At 40.6% G+C, this 20705-nt stretch overlaps 1 protein-coding gene across 4 annotated transcripts in view; it reads left to right on the top strand.

The window, feature by feature from the left end:
- The window catches only part of zfyve9a (zinc finger, FYVE domain containing 9a), a 60739-nt gene extending 42737 nt beyond the window's left edge, over nucleotides 1-18002 (top strand). For all 4 annotated transcript variants that reach the window (XM_031559336.2, XM_012820297.3, XM_012820296.3 and 1 more), the window contains 9 exons: nucleotides 2690-2917; nucleotides 3195-3277; nucleotides 3462-3566; nucleotides 4078-4228; nucleotides 4483-4563; nucleotides 9054-9210; nucleotides 10096-10201; nucleotides 10776-10952; nucleotides 17342-18002. In XM_031559336.2, coding sequence (XP_031415196.1) covers nucleotides 2690-2917; nucleotides 3195-3277; nucleotides 3462-3566; nucleotides 4078-4228; nucleotides 4483-4563; nucleotides 9054-9210; nucleotides 10096-10201; nucleotides 10776-10952; nucleotides 17342-17503 — 1250 coding nt within the window. In that variant the 3' untranslated portion in view covers nucleotides 17504-18002. The remainder of the gene's footprint in view (nucleotides 1-2689; nucleotides 2918-3194; nucleotides 3278-3461; nucleotides 3567-4077; nucleotides 4229-4482; nucleotides 4564-9053; nucleotides 9211-10095; nucleotides 10202-10775; nucleotides 10953-17341) is intronic.
- The last annotated feature ends 2703 nt before the right edge of the window (nucleotides 18003-20705 follow it).

Here is a 20705-nt window from a genome sequence, read left to right as displayed (position 1 = left end):
ATTTGGACCCCTACCGATTTCGCAAGTTTGGCCACTTGCAAAGAAATGTGTGATCTATAATTGTAATAGTAGGTGTATTGTTACAGTGAGAAACAGAATATCAACAAAAAAATCCAGAAAACTGCATTTTATAACATTTATGACTTAATTTGCATTTGATGCAGAAAATAAGTATTAATCGGCAGGGGTTCAAATACTTATTTTCCCCACTGTAAGTTGTTTCTCAGTCGCAGTAGAAAGGTTAGTCTCTCCATCTCATGGATTTCCTTGCATGTGAAAAAAAACAACAAGATATTTCCAACAAAATTCCCGCAACAAAATGAGCAAGTAGTCAAAGACACATTTTCCAAGATATTCTCCCATGGTTGGGGGGTTATTTTACCCTGTAGTTATTTTTCCCATTGCTCTCTGATATCATTTGGGGAACTACCTCTTCCCTTAACTATTCCTTGATAAAGTCTTGAAATCACTGACTTTGAACCACTGGCCTGTGTGATCAACTGTATTATCTCATTAGGTTCATTATTTGCCTAATTTTTACCCATTTCTTTTAAGAAGTGTTCAGGTAGCTGTAAATGTCTGAAGAAATCTTGTTTTTCTCAATTGCACTTTTCTCTTAGTGTCTGAAAACTGTTTGATGTATTGTTTTGTATCAATCTGCAAAAAAATGTGATTCCTCTATTCATCCGAAATTTAAACCTGGAGTCCATACTGTTTGGAACAAAGTCTGTGTTATGCGACCCATCGGTCACCAATCATTGCTTGTACTGGGATATCTCTATACATTCTCTCCATTTCCTTCCACCAGGCATCATATCCACGATCACACCAAAACAATTACAGTTTTAATCTGGGCCACAAGGTAATAAGCCCTGAGCTTTTGAAGTGACATTCCACCTCTTACACTGAAATTTTGCAAGAATGTTGACCAGTGATTAAGATCTTCCTTAATTTTCTTGTTCTCCTATTCATAATTTATTTCATATAAGTCAATCGGGCAATGTAGGTCATTCCACCATCAAGGTAGCACAAACGAATGAAGAGTTGATTGCTCGTCAGAAGTTCAAATCAACTGTACCCCAAAGTTTGAAAAACGATTTTCACCCCAACAAAACGAATGCATACCAAAAGCTAGCAATAAAAAGTAATAAAGTGAAAAGTAAGTAAAAGTAAGCAATTAATACAAACATACCAACAAGGTGAAAAAGCATAATTTAAAACCTCATGTGATGAACTGTTCACTATAGATATTATTTTTCAAATATTTTAAAGTATAGTTTTAAAGTAAGTGTCTATTTTATAGTATGATTTGTATTCAGAATTGTATTTATTGCCAAGTAGGTTTACACCTACCTGGAATTTTCTTTGGTATATAGGTGCATACAAAAAACATAAAACTTAAAAACACATTAAGTACCACACATAAGAAAAAAACAATAAATAAAATAAAAATATATAAAAGATATATAAAAAAGTAAAGTAAAAAGTAAAATGCAAAACAGGAGTGCAATGTGAATGTGCAATATGCAATGTAATTTGTGTTAATGTAACACAGACTTGAGGCGTGGTGGTGGGATAAGAGTCCTATTCAGGTGGGGGTCCCGGGCCTTGTTGATAAGGCCAACTGCAGCCGGGAAGAAGCGGGTCTTGTGGCGTGAGGTTTTGGCCTGATGGACCGCAGCCTCCTGCCGGAGGGAAGTACCTCAAAGAGTTTGTTAATGTGATAGGCACCATAATGCTGATGTTCAGCTCCCACTTGAGGTCCTGGGAGATGATGGTGCCCAGGAAGCGGAAGGACTCTGCAGTGTCGACTGGGTAGTCTCTCAGGGTGATGGGGGTGGGTGGGGCTGGGTTCCTTCTAAAGTCTACGACCATCTCCACTGTTTTCAGAGCATTGAGCTCCAGGTTGTTCTGGCCACACCAGGTCACCAGATGGTCAATGTCCCACCTGTAGGCGGACTCATCCCCACCAGAGACGAGCCCAATGAGGGTGGTGTCGTCCGCGAACTTAAGGAGTTTGACGGACTGGTGACTGGAGGTGCAGCACTTGGTATGCAGGGAGAAGAGTAGAGGGGAAAGAACGCAGCCTTGAGGGGAACCGGTGCTTATGGTCATGGAATCAGAGACATGCTTCCCCAACCTCACTTATTGCCTCCTGTCAGACAATTCACCCTGGTTTGATGACATAAATGCACCTTGGTTTGTTGACATAAATGCACCTTGGTTTGTTGACATAAATGCACCTTGGTTTGCAACCAATGTGAAAAGGGACCAGCAGGGCCAGTGTGTTCAGACCAGCAAAATGGAGTTGTCCTCGAGAAATGAATTTTTGTTCTCCTGGTTTTATGATATGCATATGTAAGTGATATGACAGTGATATTATGTGCTTGTGAGAAACAGCCTTTTTTTTTACCAATAGGCACTCTATTGTACTGACTATTAACTTTGTAATATGCATTTGTGTCTAGATCTGTCTTGTTTTTAAGACAGTTTGACATGGATTATGTATTGCTACAGAACAATTCCTATACATCTTATGTATATACTTTTTATAAATTGGTATCTTTAGGTGACATTATGTGTGTCGACGACCTGTCATTGGAGTTTAATATCGTGCTCATAATTACATAAAGTAGTTTTGAAAAGCTTTTCCTGTAGTGCTCACTGTGAGTTCTCTGTCTCTTGTTAGGTAACGTGTTGGGCCACCTGGGCCACTCATTCTTCACTCAGAGCTTCCTCGGAAGTAAGGAGCATGGAGGTTTCCTGTACGTAACTCCAACCTTCCAGTCTGTACAGGACCTGCTTCTTCTTCCCGATCCACCCTACCTGTTTGGAATCTTGATCCAGAAGTGGGAGACTCCTTGGGCCAAGGTCTTTCCTATCCGTCTAATGCTTCGGTTAGGTGCCGAGTACAGATGTGAGTAAACATTTGTATGCATGCTTAAAGGAATAAAGTAATTTAGAACAGGCTGTTCACATTTTACAAGGCTCAGCAGAAGCTTAGCTTTAATACCGTAATCATAATGAATTATTGATTAAGTCAACAAGTTACCAAGTCCAATAACTATTGAAATTTTCTCTATGAAATCTCTATGAAATGTTGGTACAATAGAAAATATATGAATAGATATTATATGTGTGGTTTTTGCAATGCTATAGCCAAGGAGTTCAGGTAAACAAGATTTTTGTTTTAGTTTATCCTTGTCCATTGGTCAGTGTGAGGTTCAGAAAACCACTTTTTGGAGAGACCGGTCATACCATCATAAATTTGCTTGCGGTAAGGATCACTCCTACTTGTGTTTTACTGTTTCTTTTCTGAATCTTAGTTTAGCCCAGTGTTAAAGCATTACATTGTTTTGTAAAGCTTGTACGGTTTAGCGTAATAGATAGATTACATGGAACGCTTCTAGCTTCACTGTAGTAATTAAAAAATGTATAAACAATGTGTGTTTGCCTTCCAGGACTTCCGTAACTATCAGTACACACTGCCCATGGTGGCAGGCTTGGTTGTTGATATGGAGGTTAGGAAGACGTCTATTAAGATTCCAAGCAATCGCTACAATGAGGTTGGTGTGTGTGTGTGTATACAGATGTGTGTGTGTGTACAGATGTGTGTGTGTGTACAGGTGTGTGTGTGTGTGTGTGTGTGTGTGTGTGTGTGTGTGTGTGTGTGTGTGTGTGTGTGTGTGTGTGTGTACAGATGTGTGTGTGTGTACAGATGTGTGTGTGTGTGTGTGTGTGTGTGTGTGTGTGTGTACAGATGTGTGTGTGTGTGTGTGTGTGTGTGTGTGTGTGTGTTCCAAGCAATCGCTACAATGAGGTTGGTGTGCAATCTCAAAAACATGGCATTGTACTGGACTGGATGAACAAGGAGTTTAATTGTCTAAGAAAAGCTGATTGTGGTGATTTTTAAAATTACATTTAATTACTTTTGGTTTAAGGAGACAGATTTTTTTTAATCCAATTTGTTATTAAGAACAGAGTCTCTGGGTATTTGGACATCTGGTATGAGGTTTGGATTAGAGGAGATATTCCTTTTCACCATATGTGTGTGTTCTGTTTTTGTCATTTTGTCAGTTAATGAAAGCCTTGAATAAATCTAATGAGCATGTACTGGCCATGGGTGCTTGCTTCAATGAGAGGGCCGACTCTCACCTTGTGTGTGTTCAGAGCGATGATGGCAACTACCAGACTCAGGCTATCAGTGTTCATCACCAGATACGTAAAGGTAAGGACAAGCAGACAGTAACCTTGTGTTAGCTCAGCATCACCTAGTTAGAGTGAATGGCATTTTCTTTTTTCTACCTTTTTTCTTTCTTTTTTTTTACCTTGGCAGTTCTTCCACTGGATTCTGATCATTTCTTAACATGAGATTAATTAGTATAACTAGTACAGGGATGACTGTATTACAACAATATTTTGTTTTGTGGCTTCTTATGAACATGTGAAATTGATCACATTTTTATTATTTTATCATTGCAGTGACCGGTGCATGCTTCTTTGTCTTCAGTGGTTCTCTGAAGGCTTCTTCTGGATACCTGGCCAAGACCAGCATAGTTGAAGGTGATTAGATGTGGAGATCTGTGATGCTCATTGGTTGTTGCTTTGCTCATTGCTCGTCAATGAAAGTAGGACTTTATGGCTCTCCATTTCAAGTTTTCCCACATATTCCAGCACACATTGTACTCTACTTTTTTAGAAACGTGGTTTTAAAAATTACAAACATTTTTGAAACACTGTTCAACGTATTTTTAAAGGCAACTATTTTTGGCATCATCTTCAAATTCAATTTGATTGAATATAGTCATGTGAAGGGAAGATAAATACGCCTATCAAACGACAACAGTTAGCATGCTAGCAAGCTTTTATCAGTGCCAACTTTGCTGTTGTTGCTTTTAAGTTTTTACACGTCTTAGCTTGCCGAGTTAGCTCGCTAGTTTTAAACCAAAACCCCTTACTGCTGCTTTACATGTGGCAGAGTCACAAACGTGCCACATATAACACAGAATCACATTACTAGATCGAAATATCTAAATATGATCTGTTATCTGGGATACAGTGCATTCTGAAAGTTTTCAGACCGTTTCAAGTTATGTTTCAATCTTAAAAATTATTCAATTAATTTTTTCTCATCAAGCTACACACAATAGTGACATGGTAACAACAAGTTTTTGGAGTGTTTTATTAATTTGTGGAAAGTATAAGAAGGAAATATTACATAGACCCATCATTCAGGCCCTTCACTTAGTACTTGGTTAAAACACCACTAGGAGCAATAACAGCCTCAAGTCTTCTTCACAAACAAGGCTGACTTCAGTCAGTTCTTTTATTGCCACAAGCGGCACACTGCAACACACACGTGTATTTTATGGAGGCGACACAGGACACACACACACAAACCTGAGGTCGCTGTGAAATGTACGCTCTGCATTTGACCCATCCCGGACCATCCTTCCTCCAGGACCCTCCAGGAGCAGTGGGCAGCTTCTCAGCGCCCGGGGACCAAGTGAACCGTCCGTCTCGGTCACGGACGGACAGGAGAATGTTCTGTTTTTGCATGTTTTTCCTGTTGGGGTTCTTATTGGAGGAAACCCCTTGTGGACACAGGGAGAACATGCAAACTCCACACAGAAAGGCCCAGGAGATAGCCCACCTGAGTACTGAAGGTCTGGGGAGGACCTGCCCCCCAGAGCCAACAGCGCCCCATGCGGGAGTCGAACCCATGACCTTCTTGCTGTGAGGCGGCAGTGCAAGCACCTGAGCCACCGTGCCACTATATTCTTGATAATGATCATACAAGCTTGGCACACCTTTCTTTTGGAGGTTTTTCACATTCTTTTTGGCAGAATCATTGAAGCCCAACCATGTTGGGGAGTGTACTTGCAAAGTGGTTTTCAGGTTTCTACAGAGATGCTCAGCTCCGGACTCTGGCTAGGCCACTCCAGACTTTCACAGAGTTTTTCTGAAGCCACTCCTGTGTTCTCTTTGCGGTATACTTCGAGTTGTTGTCTTGTTGAAATGTAAACCTTTGCCCCATCCACAGATCCTGAGATTCCATCTTTCTGGAAAAAGTTTTCACTCAGGATTGCTCTTTAATTTTTGGCATCCATCCTTCCCTCTGTCCTGACTTCTCTCTACCCCACAGCATGATGCTCCCACCATCGTGGTTCATGGTATTAATGACTTGATTCTCAGTGCCTGGTTACCTCCACACATGCCGTTGGGAATTGTGGCCAAATAGTTTAATATGCGTTTCATCAGATAGGATGCCACCTTTGCAATAAGACGGTTTGTGAAATTTCATCCCTGCTGGATATTCCACAGCCAACACTCTGCTAATTCCATAGCTGAGGGTTCCCGAGCTTCCACTGGCATTGATGTAAGGACAAAAACTGTCTGGCGGGAGCTTCATGGAATGGGTTTCCATGGCCGAGCAGCTGCATGCAAGCCTCCCATCTCCAAGTCCAATGCCAAGTGTCGGATGGAGTGGTGTAAAGCACACCGACACTGGACTGTGGAGCAGTGGAAACGTCTTCTGTGGAGTGATGAATCACCCTTCTCTGTTTGGCAGTCAGATGGGTGAGGCTGGGTTTGGCGGACGCCGGGAGAACTTTATTTACAACTATATTTACATGCTCCTCCTTAGTCAAATTATTCAAAAGCACAACATCTCCTTCCATTGCTATGCAGATGACACACAGCTTTATCTCTCCCCGAAACCTAACGACCAGCGAAATCTAAACAGTCTCTTGGACTGCCTTGAGAACAAGTGTTGGATGGCACAAAATGTCCTACAATTAAATGAAAATAAGTCTGAAGTTATATTATTCGGCTTCCCTGACTCCATCAAACTGACCACCAGCAGCGTAGACAATCTTTCTACTCTGGTCAAGCCCCAAGTCAAAAACCTTGGTGTAATATTCGATTCGGCCTTTAAATTTGACAAACAGGTCAATGCTGTAGCCAGCTTCTCCCAACTTCGCACCATTGCCAAAATCAAGTCTTTCCTGTCAACCAAAGATCTTGAGAAGGTCATCCACGCCTTCATATCCTGCCGGCTAGACTACTGCAATTCCTTATATACTGGAATTAGCCACTCGCCCCTGTCCCGCCTACAACTAGTCCAAAACGCAGCTGCAAGGCTCCTGACCGGTACCCGGAAAAGAGACCATATTAGCCCTATCCTGGCCTCTCCACTGGCTTCTAGTGTGGTTCAGGGTTGATTTTTAGGGGCTCCTGTTTGTTTTTAAAGCACTTTATGGGCAAGCCCCTTCTTATATCACAGACCTCTTAACCCCTTATTCCACCGCCAGGCCCCTTCTTATATCACAGACCTCTTAACCCCTTATTCCACCGCCAGGCCCCTTCTTATATCACAGACCTCTTAACCCCTTATTCCACCGCCAGGCCCCTTCTTATATCACAGACCTCTTAACCCCTTATTCCACCGCCAGGCCCCTTCTTATATCACAGACCTCTTAACCCCTTATTCCACCGCCAGGCCCCTTCTTATATCACAGACCTCTTAACCCCTTATTCCACCGCCAGGCCCCTTCTTATATCACAGACCTCTTAACCCCTTATTCCACCGCCAGGCCCCTTCCTATATCACAGACCTCTTAACCCCTTATTCCACCGCCAGGCCCCTTCTTATATCACAGACCTCTTAACCCCTTATTCCACCGCCAGGCCCCTTCTTATATCACAGACCTCTTAACCCCTTATTCCACCGCCAGGCCCCTCAGGTCGTCTAACTTAGGGCTCCTGGCCTTCCCCCAATCTATAATAAGCAAAAAACAGGCAAACAAACAACTTTTATGTACAAATAAATTGGTCCGCCAACAACAATTCAGTTCGGCAAAGGACGACGTCACCCCATTCAAAGTGAATGGGGATCTGTCAACTTTGACGGATCCAACGGAGGGTGGTCAGTATCGGCAGTGTTTCGGCAGATATTACTCATAGACTATCGGTGATTGGTATCGGTCGCAAAAAAACGGTATCGGATCATCATCCCTACTGTTGGTGGTTTCAAATCTCTTCCATTTGAGGATGATGGAGGCTTTCCATGCTCTTGGGCACTTTCAGTGCAACATAAATGTTTGTCTTTTATCTCTTATCTCTTTTATCTTTGTCTTTTATCTCAATTATCTCAACCTCATGGCTTTTTATTCACTCTGACATACACCCTCAACTGTGAAACCTTATATAGACAGGTGTGTGCCTTTCCTAGGATGCACCAGAGCTCAATTGCAAGTATCATAACTTATGTGAAGGGTATCTCAGTCTTCTATTTTTAGTAAGTTAACAAAACATTCCAAAAACGTGTTTTTGCTTTGTCATTGTGGAATATTTTGTGTGTAGTTTAATGAGAAAAAAGGAAGTGAATCCATTTTAGGATGAGTCTGAATCATAACAAAATGTTGAAAACTTGAAATTGCCTGAAAACTGTGCGAATGCACTGTGCAATTTGAGTAGCAGAGTGAGTAGCTCTTTTTATTTTACACAAACATGAGAAATGCATTCTATTGCACATCTTTACGTCAAACCTGATAAACACAAAGTGCTTATTAGATACTGAAAGATACTGTAATCAGCACACATTTGCAGTGAAAAATGTATCAGATTGGTTCTGGTTTGGGCTTTGACGTGTGTATTAACCCATCATGGGTATGGAGGGTGTGGGTCTAAATGAAAAAAAAAACACAAACAAAGGAAGGTGCCTACTTGACATCACCTCACCAAGGTGTCTCTGTTGTTGTTTAGTATTTGATCAGTATGGTGGTTGCGGTGCACTCTGATTTAAGCGACTTTGGGTATATAGAAAAGCGCTATAAAAAATTAAATTATTAGAATTATTATTATTATTATTATTATTATCATTATTTGGTGCATAGTTTAGGTTGTTTTCTTATATTTATTTGCGTGTGACCTTAAGAGGCCTGGCTGTTGTGGAATGTTCCAAGCCCAAGGGGCGGGCACAAGGAATTTAGCATCTTGTTCCATATATGACCTAAATGTGTTGAAATGAACTGGATGATGTCGTCTCTCAGATGGTGTGATGGTGCAGATCACAGCAGAGACTATGGAAGAGCTGCGCCGGGCCCTGAAGGACATGAAGGACTATAGCATATCCTGTGGCAATACGGAACAGGAGCAGGAGCATGTTCATATTCAGTGGACAGAAGATGATCATAACTTTAATCAGGGGTGAGTAAAAGCTTGGGCACACATGACTGTATACCAAGGAATGCAAACAATTTATAGGATAGGTAACAAGGAGATAAGTGTGTGTGTGTGTGTGTGTCTGTGTGTGTGTGTGTGTGTGTGTATTGGAGATAAGGTGATAAGGTGATAAGAGAATTGTAGGTAATGTAGTCTATGGTGGGACTATACCTACACAAGGAATGCAAACAATTTCATGAATCTGTTCAATTCAGTTGTATTTCTCTAGCACCAATAACAATTTAAATAGTCTCGAGGTGCTTTCCAGAGCCCAGAGCCTGAGCCCCCTAGAGCAAGCACTAAGGGGACGGTGGCCAGGAGAAAGTCCCTTTTAACAGGAAGAGACCTTGAGCACAACCCAGCTCACAAGGAGGGAGGCAAAATGGAGGAGAGAAGGAGAAGAGCGAGTCTGAAACAAACAGATTCATTTATAAACAATGTAGGATACAACATAGTGTATAAGCATACATGTGGCATATAGATAATACACACACACACACACACACACACACACACACACACGCACACATACATACATACATACAAGATTGATAGTGGATACGAATCAATGGAATAGCATTCAAACTATTGTAGTATCAAGAATCAGTGCTGCTTGTAATAGTGAAGCAGTGTTTAGGGTTATTTCCCTCAAAGGAGATACAAATTGAGTACTAAGTGACTAGTGTGTGTGTGTGTGTGTGTGTCTGTGTCTGTGTCTGTGTCTGTGTGTGAGTACTAAGTGACTAGTTGTGTGTGTGTGTGTGTGTGTGTGTCTGTGTCTGTGTCTGTGTGTGAGTACTAAGTGACTAGTTGGCAGTGACAAATAATGAATGTCTTATTTGTATTGTATTTGCATGATGCTCATCATAGCGTCACCAGTCCCATAGATGGAAAGTCCATGGAATCCATCAACAGCATCAAGATACTCCATGGTCCTGAGTACAAGGCCAACGAGAAAGTCATTCGCTGGACAGAGGTAAGTTCATCATCTATTTCATCGGTTCCCAAACTGGGGTACGCGTACCCCCAGGGGTACGCAAAGTGGTTCAGGGGGTACGCGGGGAGAACATTTGATTTGCGTTTTCAAAGTGAAAAAGCCCATTACATTTTCAAACTGAGCTATAAATAGACATGAAATCTTAAATAGTCTGAATAGCGCATTGCCAAAAATACTCATGTATACCCATATTCAGCGAAATAATTACACTGCCAAAAATAGCTACAGGTAGGTTAGTGACCTACCCTGACAATTTCACAGTTTCAAGTGTAATAGGCTGAATATGTGCCCGGGGGGAGGGGGCGGGGCGGCGGCGGTTACAAACGTGAAACAAAAAACGGGGGGGTACGTAGCTGGAGATTAAATGTCTGAAGGGGTATGGGACTGTAAAAAGTTTGGGAACCACTGATCTATTTCAATAGTGTGCTCAAATTGTAGAGCTGATTCTTAATATTCTTTTTAACATTTCTTAATAAAACATAATATGATTTATCTTTGAATTTTCAGTGTTTTCTTGTGTGTGTGTGTGTATTTGTGTCTCTGTATGGTGCAGGTGTTCTTCTTGCGGAATGAGGACCGACCCTATGTCCTTAATGACCCGGCGGAGCATAGTCGTCTTTCAGAGAGTGTGGCACGGGCCTTCTGTGCGGCCCTATGCCCACATTTGAAAATGCTGAAGGAAGATGGCATGGCCAAATTGGGCCTGCGTGTAACCCTGGACTCGGATCAGGTCAGTAGCTGTTCAATCTGAGAAAATGCTGCAAGAATATAGGTCTTGTTTAAGATGACCCTTTAGTCATAGGTGATTTGCATGTGTTTAATTTGAATCAGATTTCCATATGAATCAGTGTTCTGTGCTTGCTTGCATATAATCCTGTAATTCCCAGATAAGATTACATTTCGATTTTATTTATGTAGACACATACTCATCGCGAAGTCACTTTACAGAGTCCAAGGCCTGTGTTCGCTAGAACATGCAAAAAGGCAACTTAACTTTGAGCATAACCCAGCCCAAAGAGGGGGACCAACTTGCCTGAGGCTAGCCTGGAGGGATGGAAAGAGAAATGGAGAGGATAGAATAAACAATCAAGCAGATCATTCATACATACAGTCCTCTCCACAATTATTGACACTTGTTGTTTTTTGCCCATACATGCCTAGACAAGTTATTAGGAATTCCTAAGTACCTCTTGACTTCATACCAAACCTTTATCATATTCAGTACTATTGGGTTAAAGGTGTTTTTCCTAAGGTTTTTGAGTTCAGATGAATAAAGGTGTAGGTCAGAAGAGACTGTAGATGATTCCATGTCAACCCAAGATGGGGTACTTTGAGAAGAAAAATAGAACATAATGGTTCTAAGTTGAGTAGCCCAATAATACCACTGAAAATTAGGACACTGGAGTCCTCCTCTATCGTATGGCAAATATAGAAATGATAGGCTGTTACGGTCCTCTTTAACCTCTAGGTGGCGTAGTTCTTTTCTTTTGTTTGTGCCTGCTCTTTTCTGTTTCGTTAATAGGTTTCAGGTGCGACCTATATTCGGGGATGGAGCCGTTCCCTTTATAAAGCGGCTTAAGACAGGGATAATGAAAAGAAAATTAAATGAGAAAGCCTCTGACATAGACAAGGAGAAGGTGCAACGGCGAGATGGTTCAGCCGCATTGGGCATCATCCCGCCACGGAGCTGCATTCAAACAGCGTTTTTTTCTCCAGCTGCGGAGACAGCAAGATGATAACTATATTCTGTGTTGTGTGACGTTGGATAATGACAACTCTTAATTATGAAAAGTTGACTACTAGGATGGCTATATTAATGCCAGTCGGCTAGCCTACTGTTGGTAGTGAATAACTGCGGTCGCGTGGTCGGTATGCGCATCTTTGTGTTTATTGGTTGGGTTGTGTGATACATTGTCATGTCTGAGTGTGTGATGGGAGTATGAGGCTGTGAGCGAACTGTAGTTTGTAACATAACCAAGTCACGCATGGAGCAGGGTTCCAGATGCTTTGCCTAGCGCATTGTCATATCTATAACTAGCCTACCGGTACGTAAAAAAGGAGAGCCCACCCGCGAAAATCATGTGCCGCTAACAATTGTCTGGCGCCAGATCTGGGTAGGAGGCCTGTTGTTCCGGGAATATACTATTTAGTTAGATGGTCCGCGAGTTTTTTTTTTATTGGCTAAGTGGTCCTTGGTCTGAAAAAGTTTGAGAAACACTGCATTATAGCATAGTAGCATAATAATTTATTTTATAAAACAATTGGGTTCTATTGAATTATTTAGCTGTTTCTGATTGGACGAGAGACGTTCCATGATTTGGAATATCCCAGGACATCCCAACTCGGACTTTTCACAGCTAATAATAAATCACTCCGCGATGAAACATTCTATAGCGCGTTGATACAATTAAGCGATAACCGTTAATTCAAAGTTCTTATCATTCCAAAAGACGTTGACAATGGAACTATTTTTTTGTTGCGGAGAAACAATGGCGAAATAAACATTTTCGTGTTTAAATGTTCTTCGTGTTTAAATGTTAATTGGTTGACTATAAAATTGTTTTATAAAAGCAATATAGTACTCGTACGAGTGGGGTAGGTAAGGGATATTCCCACTGGTGTTGTTGCCTGCGCCACTCGGCCTCCGGCCTCGTGGCTACGGCCGAACACCACCCGTGAGAATATTGCTTAAATGGTCATCTGCATTAACTGAATTTTCCTGATATATATCCTTTTGTAATTGATTAATTTGCTCATCTAATTGCTTCATGTCTAGTCTAGATTATTTGGATTTTGAACTACAAAATCCCATAATCTGACCTCTAACGAAAGCTTTGAAAGCCTCCCATCTTATACATGCCGAGGTGTCAGATGTATTAGTCTCAAAATACATCTCTATTTGTTTACCTGAGAATTCTATGAATGACGGGTCTTGAAGGCTACTTGCAGGCGCCATTTAGGAGGAACATTAGCTATTTTGTCATGGGTGTATACTGCAGCATGGTCAGAGATAACTATAGCATGATATTGACAATCTGCTATCTTGGGGAGTAGTTTTGCAAATATTAGAAAATAGTCAATACGTGAGTGTGTTTGATATGTGCTAGAGTAACATGAGTAAGCTGTAGAGGTGGGGTTGAGATGCCAGCAAATATCCAACAAATTTAAATCCTTCATAAACTTTTCTAGTTTTGGCACCTGTTGAGCGATCCTTTACTGGGTCCAAAGTGCAATTCATATCACCTGCCATAATGTATAGCCCTGACAGAAAGGAAATTATGAGAAATAAATCATTGTAAAAATTAGGATTGTCATCATTAGGGCCATATACATTTATGAGATTGATTTTTTCTGAAAACAAAACATTAAAACATTAAACAATAACAAATCTGCCCGCTGGATCCTTTGTTATTTTCTCAACCCGTATGGGAATGGATTTATGAATAAGAATCATTACACCCCTTGCGTTCGAGGCATAGCAGCCAGAGAACACCTGACCCTGCCATCTCCTCTTTATCCTAACTGTATTTTCTGTCATCATATGTGTTTCCTGTAAGAAAAACTTGCCTGTGATTTTTTTTTTTTTTTATTCTGTCCAATTTTTTTAAGATTGCCTATTCCCCTACAATTCCAAGTAAGACATTTTACCTTTCCAGTTTCAGACATCCCAGCTTGTGGGTAATAACCATCTGCAAAAAAACCATTCCTATCTGTCTTTACCATTGAGAAGCATAACCAAAAAATATAAAACATAAATCACAAAAGAAAACATAACACATACATTCAACATAAATTCAAATCCCATTCAATCCCTTGTTATACAGCTGTCCCTAGTGGATCTCTCCTCCCCCTCCCCCCTCAATGTTCACTTCTTATATGGGGTAGTTTGGTCCACACCTATGTGAGGAACTAACAACTGGTTGGCCTACCCTCTTTCTTCTCGACAATTATGTTATTACAACCCTTAACATTGCTAGTCTACTTCTACTCATGTTATAAACTCAGCTGAACATGCAGTTTAGTTTGTATCTAGACTATTTAAGCCTTTAATGAAATCAAGCCATTTCAAAAAGAGAAAAGTAACACGCTTATTTTGACCTAAATTCTCAGAACTTAGAGAAATGCACAGAATGAACTAAATGAAAATAGTATCTTGGTATCAATAAGTACCAGACTCATTCAGAGAAAAAAATGAGTGCCCTTAAGTCCTCCAAATGTGACGGCATTAACGACAACAGCATGGTCAAATCAAGAGCGGGAGAAAACAGCCCGTTGCCAACAGACTTTAAAACTTTAAGCCTTCTCTTCAGTCTTTTTATGGAAAATTAAATAATAATAACACCTGGACTATCTTTGGCAGAAACTTAAATGAATCTAATTTTCCTTCTCTACCTTCCCTTATTTCCCAATCCTTCAATGAAGTGTTCCACCTCAGCGGGCGCGTTGAACAGTTTGGATTGTTCCCGGTGTGTCAGAAGCAGCCGCGATGGAAAGATGATCCTATGCTTGTCGATTCCCCTCTCACGTAGCTTCTGTCGTTCTCCATCGTAGGCTCTCTGTTTCTTGTGAGTTTCGGCAGAGACGTCTGGAAATAATCGAACGGTGTTATCCTTTTATTTAAACGTCCTCGTGACTTTAGCCGCCCTTAGCACCTCTTCTTTTTTGTTTGTAGTTAAGAAACTTCCTGAAGAGAGTTCTGGGTGGAGGTGTATTGTTGTTCACTTGCTTTAGCTGTGGGCCAATTCTGTGTGCGCGCTCCAATGCTAGCGTTGTGCTAGTTTTTAATCCTGGAACTGAAGGAATCCATTTCTCCAAAAACGTGCATGCATCTCGCCCTTCTTCATTCTCTGACAGTCCCACTAGCCTTAGATTATTCCTCCGACTTCTCCATATGGTCAGCCTTTCAGTCAGCGCCTTAAGTTGAGTTTCCAAAGTTTTAGTGATGGTCCGAAGCTGAACCATTTCATCCTCTGCCCCTGAAATGCGCTCCTCTGCAATTTGAATTATTTCAGTAACTTCTTTAATTACGTAACACGCCGTCTATTTAATTTGTGACCCGTTATGGCATTCATGACATCTGCATTGCTAGGGCTGGTGCTAACGTCAATGGGCCTCATTCTCGAACATTTTCTGAAGTTTCTTCTGAAATGTTTCTTACGGGCTTCGGAAAAACAACGTAAGAAAAAAACATCCGACAAATTCATGAATGCTTGAAAATGTGTTCCTACGCAGCAGAAGTGTTCTGAGCTGTGCTCCACCGAAAGAGTTTTCTTAAATTGAAAGCGCGTTCTCGTGCTCCTGAATTTGCATACATACACACCCCGCCAGCTCCTTATAAGGGCACGCAACCGTAGTGACGTGTGCAGTCGGAATCGACCGAATCTACACGAAAGCAACTCGTAAACGACTCATGTCAAAGCGGAAAGCGAGCACCGTCGAGTAAACGCAGATCTAAGTTCAACGGTGCAGAGGTGGGCCGTTGCAGGATGTAGATGTGTCATTCTATTCCACTATAGCTATATCAACGTGATTGAGTTTAGTGCTTATTTATTTATTCACTTACATTTGCAGTGTTCGTGTACATTCACATTTATATTTAGTCATTTAGCAGACGCTTTTGTCCAAAGCGACGTAGGCTACAAGGGAGAGAACAGTCAAGCTACGAACAATAGAGACCTAGTGTAACAATAAATACTATTTTACATAAAAAAATAGAAAAACGAAATAGAAAATGAAAACGAAGTGCAGGAATGTAACTGCTGTAAGTGCAAGTTAAGCACTAGTCGAATTGCCAGTTAGGAAGGGAGGTGCTCTCTGAAGAGTTGGGTCTTCAAAAGCTTCTTAAAGGTAGAGAGGGACGCCCCTGCTCTGGTAGTGCTAGGCAGTTCGTTCCACCAACGTGGAACTACAAATGAAAATTCTGGATTGCCGTACTTGCACAGACGGCAGTGCCAAACGACGCTCACTAGACGAGCGCAGCATTCTGGTGTAGTCCTTTTATTTATTTTATGACATCACGGTGCCTCGTAGAATCATGACTATACATGTGAAACGTAATTGTTAATGATACAAATATTCTCGTAATTATTATTATTATAATTACTTTAATCCGAGGATGTCTGTAGAGTTGATGTGAACGCAATCAACAACGATTTCTCACAAATTCATTAACACTTCTAACACGGAGAGTTTTCTTAAATGCGATTCCTCAAAAAACTAAGGTTTTTTTAGGAATCGCATTTGAGAAAACTCTGGCCGAGTTACGACTGCTATTTCGAGTTCGGAAAGTCTTCTGAAGTTCAGAACAAATCCCAGATGAGAAAACTTTCATGAATGCCAAATGTTTTCCTAAATCCAATTCAGAAGAAATTCCTTCTTAAATTCTTCTTAACTGCATTCGAGAATGAGGCCCAATGTCTTTAGCCACACACTCACCATCTTCCTCTACATCTCCCTCATCGACGTGGTCAGACAACTCTTGTTCTTTGGTGCCAGTTTTCTCTTGAGACAGCTTTTTCTCAGTTACAAAACCGTTTGTGAGTAGATTTTAAGGATTTAATTTGACTACTGCAGGAGGGTTGATTTCGTGCAGCCTCTCAGCACCTCTCCATAACCTGAAGTCTGGTTGTATTTATTTAATTTCCATTTGATCTATGCATCACTCATTTCCCTTTTATTACTTTTAGATTTGGCTAGCTTATTGTTGTGTTTTTATTTCCTTCTATATCCTATAATTCATGTTTCTTTTTATTATCAAGCTATTTACCTCGACTGTAAAGCACTTTGGAATATAAACGTGTTATAATACCATTTCTGCCTTTTTATATATTCAAATACTTATTGTTATTGTTATACAATTTGACATTTATGTTGATTTATAAATAGTAACAACATAAAACCTTAAATCCGGATATTTGACAGAGTTGTTATGAGTCATGTGATGCCTACATGGGTGAATTCAGAGATCAGCTTCATAAGACTGCATGTGCCTGAGGGACAAGTGTTAATTGATAATAATGTGCTGAAGTAAGTAAAAGTATGCATGTGTGTGCTGAAGTGACGAGTTGATTGACAATAATGTGCTGAAGTAAGTAAAAGTATGCTTTTGTGTACCCTCAGGTGGGTTACTTGGTTGGAAGTAATGGACAACCATTGTTGCCACAGTACCTGAGTGATCTGGACTCTGCCCTGATACCAGTGATCCATAGTGGGGCCTGTCAGCTGAACGAAGGCCCCGTGGTCATGGAACTCATCTTCTACATCCTGGAGATCATTTTTTAAGACACCAACAACGTCAAGACACTAACCGATAACATGAAATCTTGTGACGCTAGCTGAATTTTTTGCAGCATTCTTCACAGCTTTAAACCTCTGTCTCTTGCATGTGCTGAAGCATGAGGAGCATTTTCAATGAAAATCAATCACCCAGTGATCAATCACCCAGTGATTGTTCTGTCTAATCCTTGTTCTCCAGCCTTGAGATTTGCAGTATTTTGAGTATGGATTGATTCCTACAGAGAAAGTGGAAAAAAGCCGATCGATTCCCCTGCAATTTGCTTTTGACTCTTTTGTCTGACAGTGACTGAGGCTGTTATTTTTTTAAACGCTGTTTGTATGGGTTGTCATCCTAACCATAAGCTAAAATAAATCAATATAATCAATGAATGAACTGGAATCAAAGCTATTGTAGATGGATTGCAGTAGAGAGTGGAGATGACGTGTGTGGAAAGTAACTGAATGGATGGGGGAGATGGGATGAACAATAAAACCTGTAAAACCCTTTGTTCTCTCAAAGTATAAATATTCTTGTGTTGATTGCACATGGATTGTTGAAGACTGTAAGTAGCAAAAGCTCTGCTTCATTTATAATGACTGGGGCCAGCTGCTATTGTGTTGGCTATTAGCTTTGGAAAAAATATTTTTTTTAGGAGCTTTAGATTTTAGTATTTAGCAAACACTTTACACTCCAAAGCAACTTAAAAAAATCATATAAAACTGATCTACATGCTTGTGACATAGTCAAATATCATACCAAAGTGTTTTTCTTTTTATGAGATTTACGGTCATAGATTCACTCAGGGTTTCTGATAAGACAAAATGACAAAATACAGTTTATCTCTGAGATGGAAACGCCCTTAATCAAAGTCTAATTTCAGCATGAAATAGACTTGTCCATCATTGTGCCTGCCACACATGCCTAGTGTAGGAACGTGTGCTTTACTTCTGAACTGCACGTATTCATGACAGACCACAGGCCAATAAAGTAATGCCTTTATAAACTTCCATTTTGCTGCAAGGATTCAGTACCATCTTTATTTCACATGTTGGTATAATTAGGGATTGTGGGATTTGGTAATAAAAAAGAAATTAGCAGAAAATACAAGGTATCAGATTTTTTATATGAATAAACATGCTGGTGTGGGATAGGAATGTAATCTCTTACCAAATAGCTTCAGAAACAATATTTCTTATTATTTCCATTTGATAATGTCATGTTTTGGTGCTTGTGGTCCTCATCTTTTCACACATTTGGCACTGCCACTGAGGGCAGAACTGGTGGGTCTGCTGGTCTTTTGCTCATCGGTTTTCAGGCGGGCCGCTGGTGAGTTGACAAACCGTTTATATTTTTCTTTACTCATTTATACTTACATACTCATAATTATATTCTTCAGTCATTTTCACCAACCCTTAACATTTACATAGATGCATAACGTAAGTGCCTAACATAAGTCTTTAAATGACCAAGTCATTTTTCACATTGAGAACATTCTAGTACCATGAACAACTTCTGTTTAGCTGCTGGTATTTTAAATAGACTAAGCCAAGGATGTGATTTAGAAAATTAAAGGAATTACAAAAATGTTGTTATTTTCTTAATATCCATGCGCCATCTTTTGTATCTCCTGTTAACAGGTAACATGGAAGAAGCTAGCCTCCCATGTCATCAGAAAATTAATAAAAGTGTTGTTATTCGTTTGTGCAGTGAAAAAAATAGTTCCTGCTGTCAAGGGTTTTAAGTAATTACATTTACATTTACTGACCAGTGACTTCACTCAGCTCGTGCAAAACACACATGAATGTGTGGAAAAAAACACAAATTGGGTTTTTTTGACACTTTTTTAATAAAGAGTAAAAATCTGCTTTGTCACCTTGTGACTACAGACCTAAGGAGCAAAAGTTATAGTGGGTGGCAATCGCAGAAAACTTATATTAAATGGTTGTTTTGTCCTAGGTCACGCACATCACACATGAAGGTGTGAAATAAAACACAAAATGGGTGTTTGACACTTTTTTCCTACCTCTCGCCCCGTGACTGCACCTGAGGAGCAAAACTTTACCGCTGGCAAAGGGAGAAAATCTAAACCCATTTTTCATGTCTATCTGGCCTAGTTCACGCATGTGCCAATTAAAACACAATTTGGATGTTTTCAAATTTAGACATTTGCAGAAATCGGACTCTTGCCCCGTAACCCGGACCTGTAAAACAAAATGTCATTGATAGGAAATGCAAATAAATGTTTTAAAGTTTTTTCTTACTAGTTTCGGCCTATCACACAATGAAGGTGTGGAATAAAAGCCACCATTGGCAGAAAACACAAAATCTTAATTGCTTCACGCATATCACACATGACTGGAATAAAACACAAATTGGATGTTTTTAAAAAAAATTTTTTAACAGTTTTTGACATTTTTGACAGTGCTGCCTCTTGCACCGTGAGCCAGGACCTGTGAAACAAAATGTAGCCACTGGCAGTGTTTTTTTTTTTTAGTAGTTCACGCATATCACACATGAACGTGTGGAATAAAACAATTCAATTCAATTTTATTTATATAGCACCATAACAATACAATTGTCTCTAGGCGCTTTACAGAGCCCAGAGCCTGAAACCCCCTTAGTGCAAGCACAATGGCAACACGGGCAAGAAAAAACTCCCTGTTAGTCAGGAAGGAACCTTAAGCAGAACCACGGCACATAAGGGGGAACCCATCTGCTTGAGGTCGGCCGGGTGGGGATAGGAAGGGGGGATGGGGGAGGGTTGTGTGGCAGAAGGGGAAGGGAAACAACAGGTGTTGTACATAGCCTGCATTTGGTAGATGTAAATAAATATACAGACATCCGGTGGTAAATACATGATAGAGACAAGACCAGTTTAGTGGGTATGCACTGTGCTGATAGGGTTACTATTACAGGGGTAAGGGGAGTAGGAACAGAGAAACATGTCGATGGTGGCAATAATATATATTGTATATAAATGCTAGCATAGGGTATGAGGTAGAGTAAGTGTACGGCAGTGCGGTGGCGGTGGGTGCAATTGGCCGAGGGTTTCTACAGGTAGACCGGGTGGAGAGATTACAGCAGCGTCCCATGGCGAAGATGGTCTAGATTAGGAGAGAAAGAAAAAGAACAGAGTGAGTGGGTTATTATAGGCATTATCAATGTGATAAGAAAGGAGAGGGAGAGAGAGAGGCTGCCTGGCTGGGT

Source organism: Clupea harengus, chromosome 22 (genome assembly GCF_900700415.2).
Source record: "Clupea harengus chromosome 22, Ch_v2.0.2, whole genome shotgun sequence".
NCBI classification, from domain to species: domain Eukaryota; kingdom Metazoa; phylum Chordata; class Actinopteri; order Clupeiformes; family Clupeidae; genus Clupea; species Clupea harengus.
Note: the sequence above shows the minus strand (reverse complement) of the source record. Positions and strands in the feature narration are given on the sequence as shown.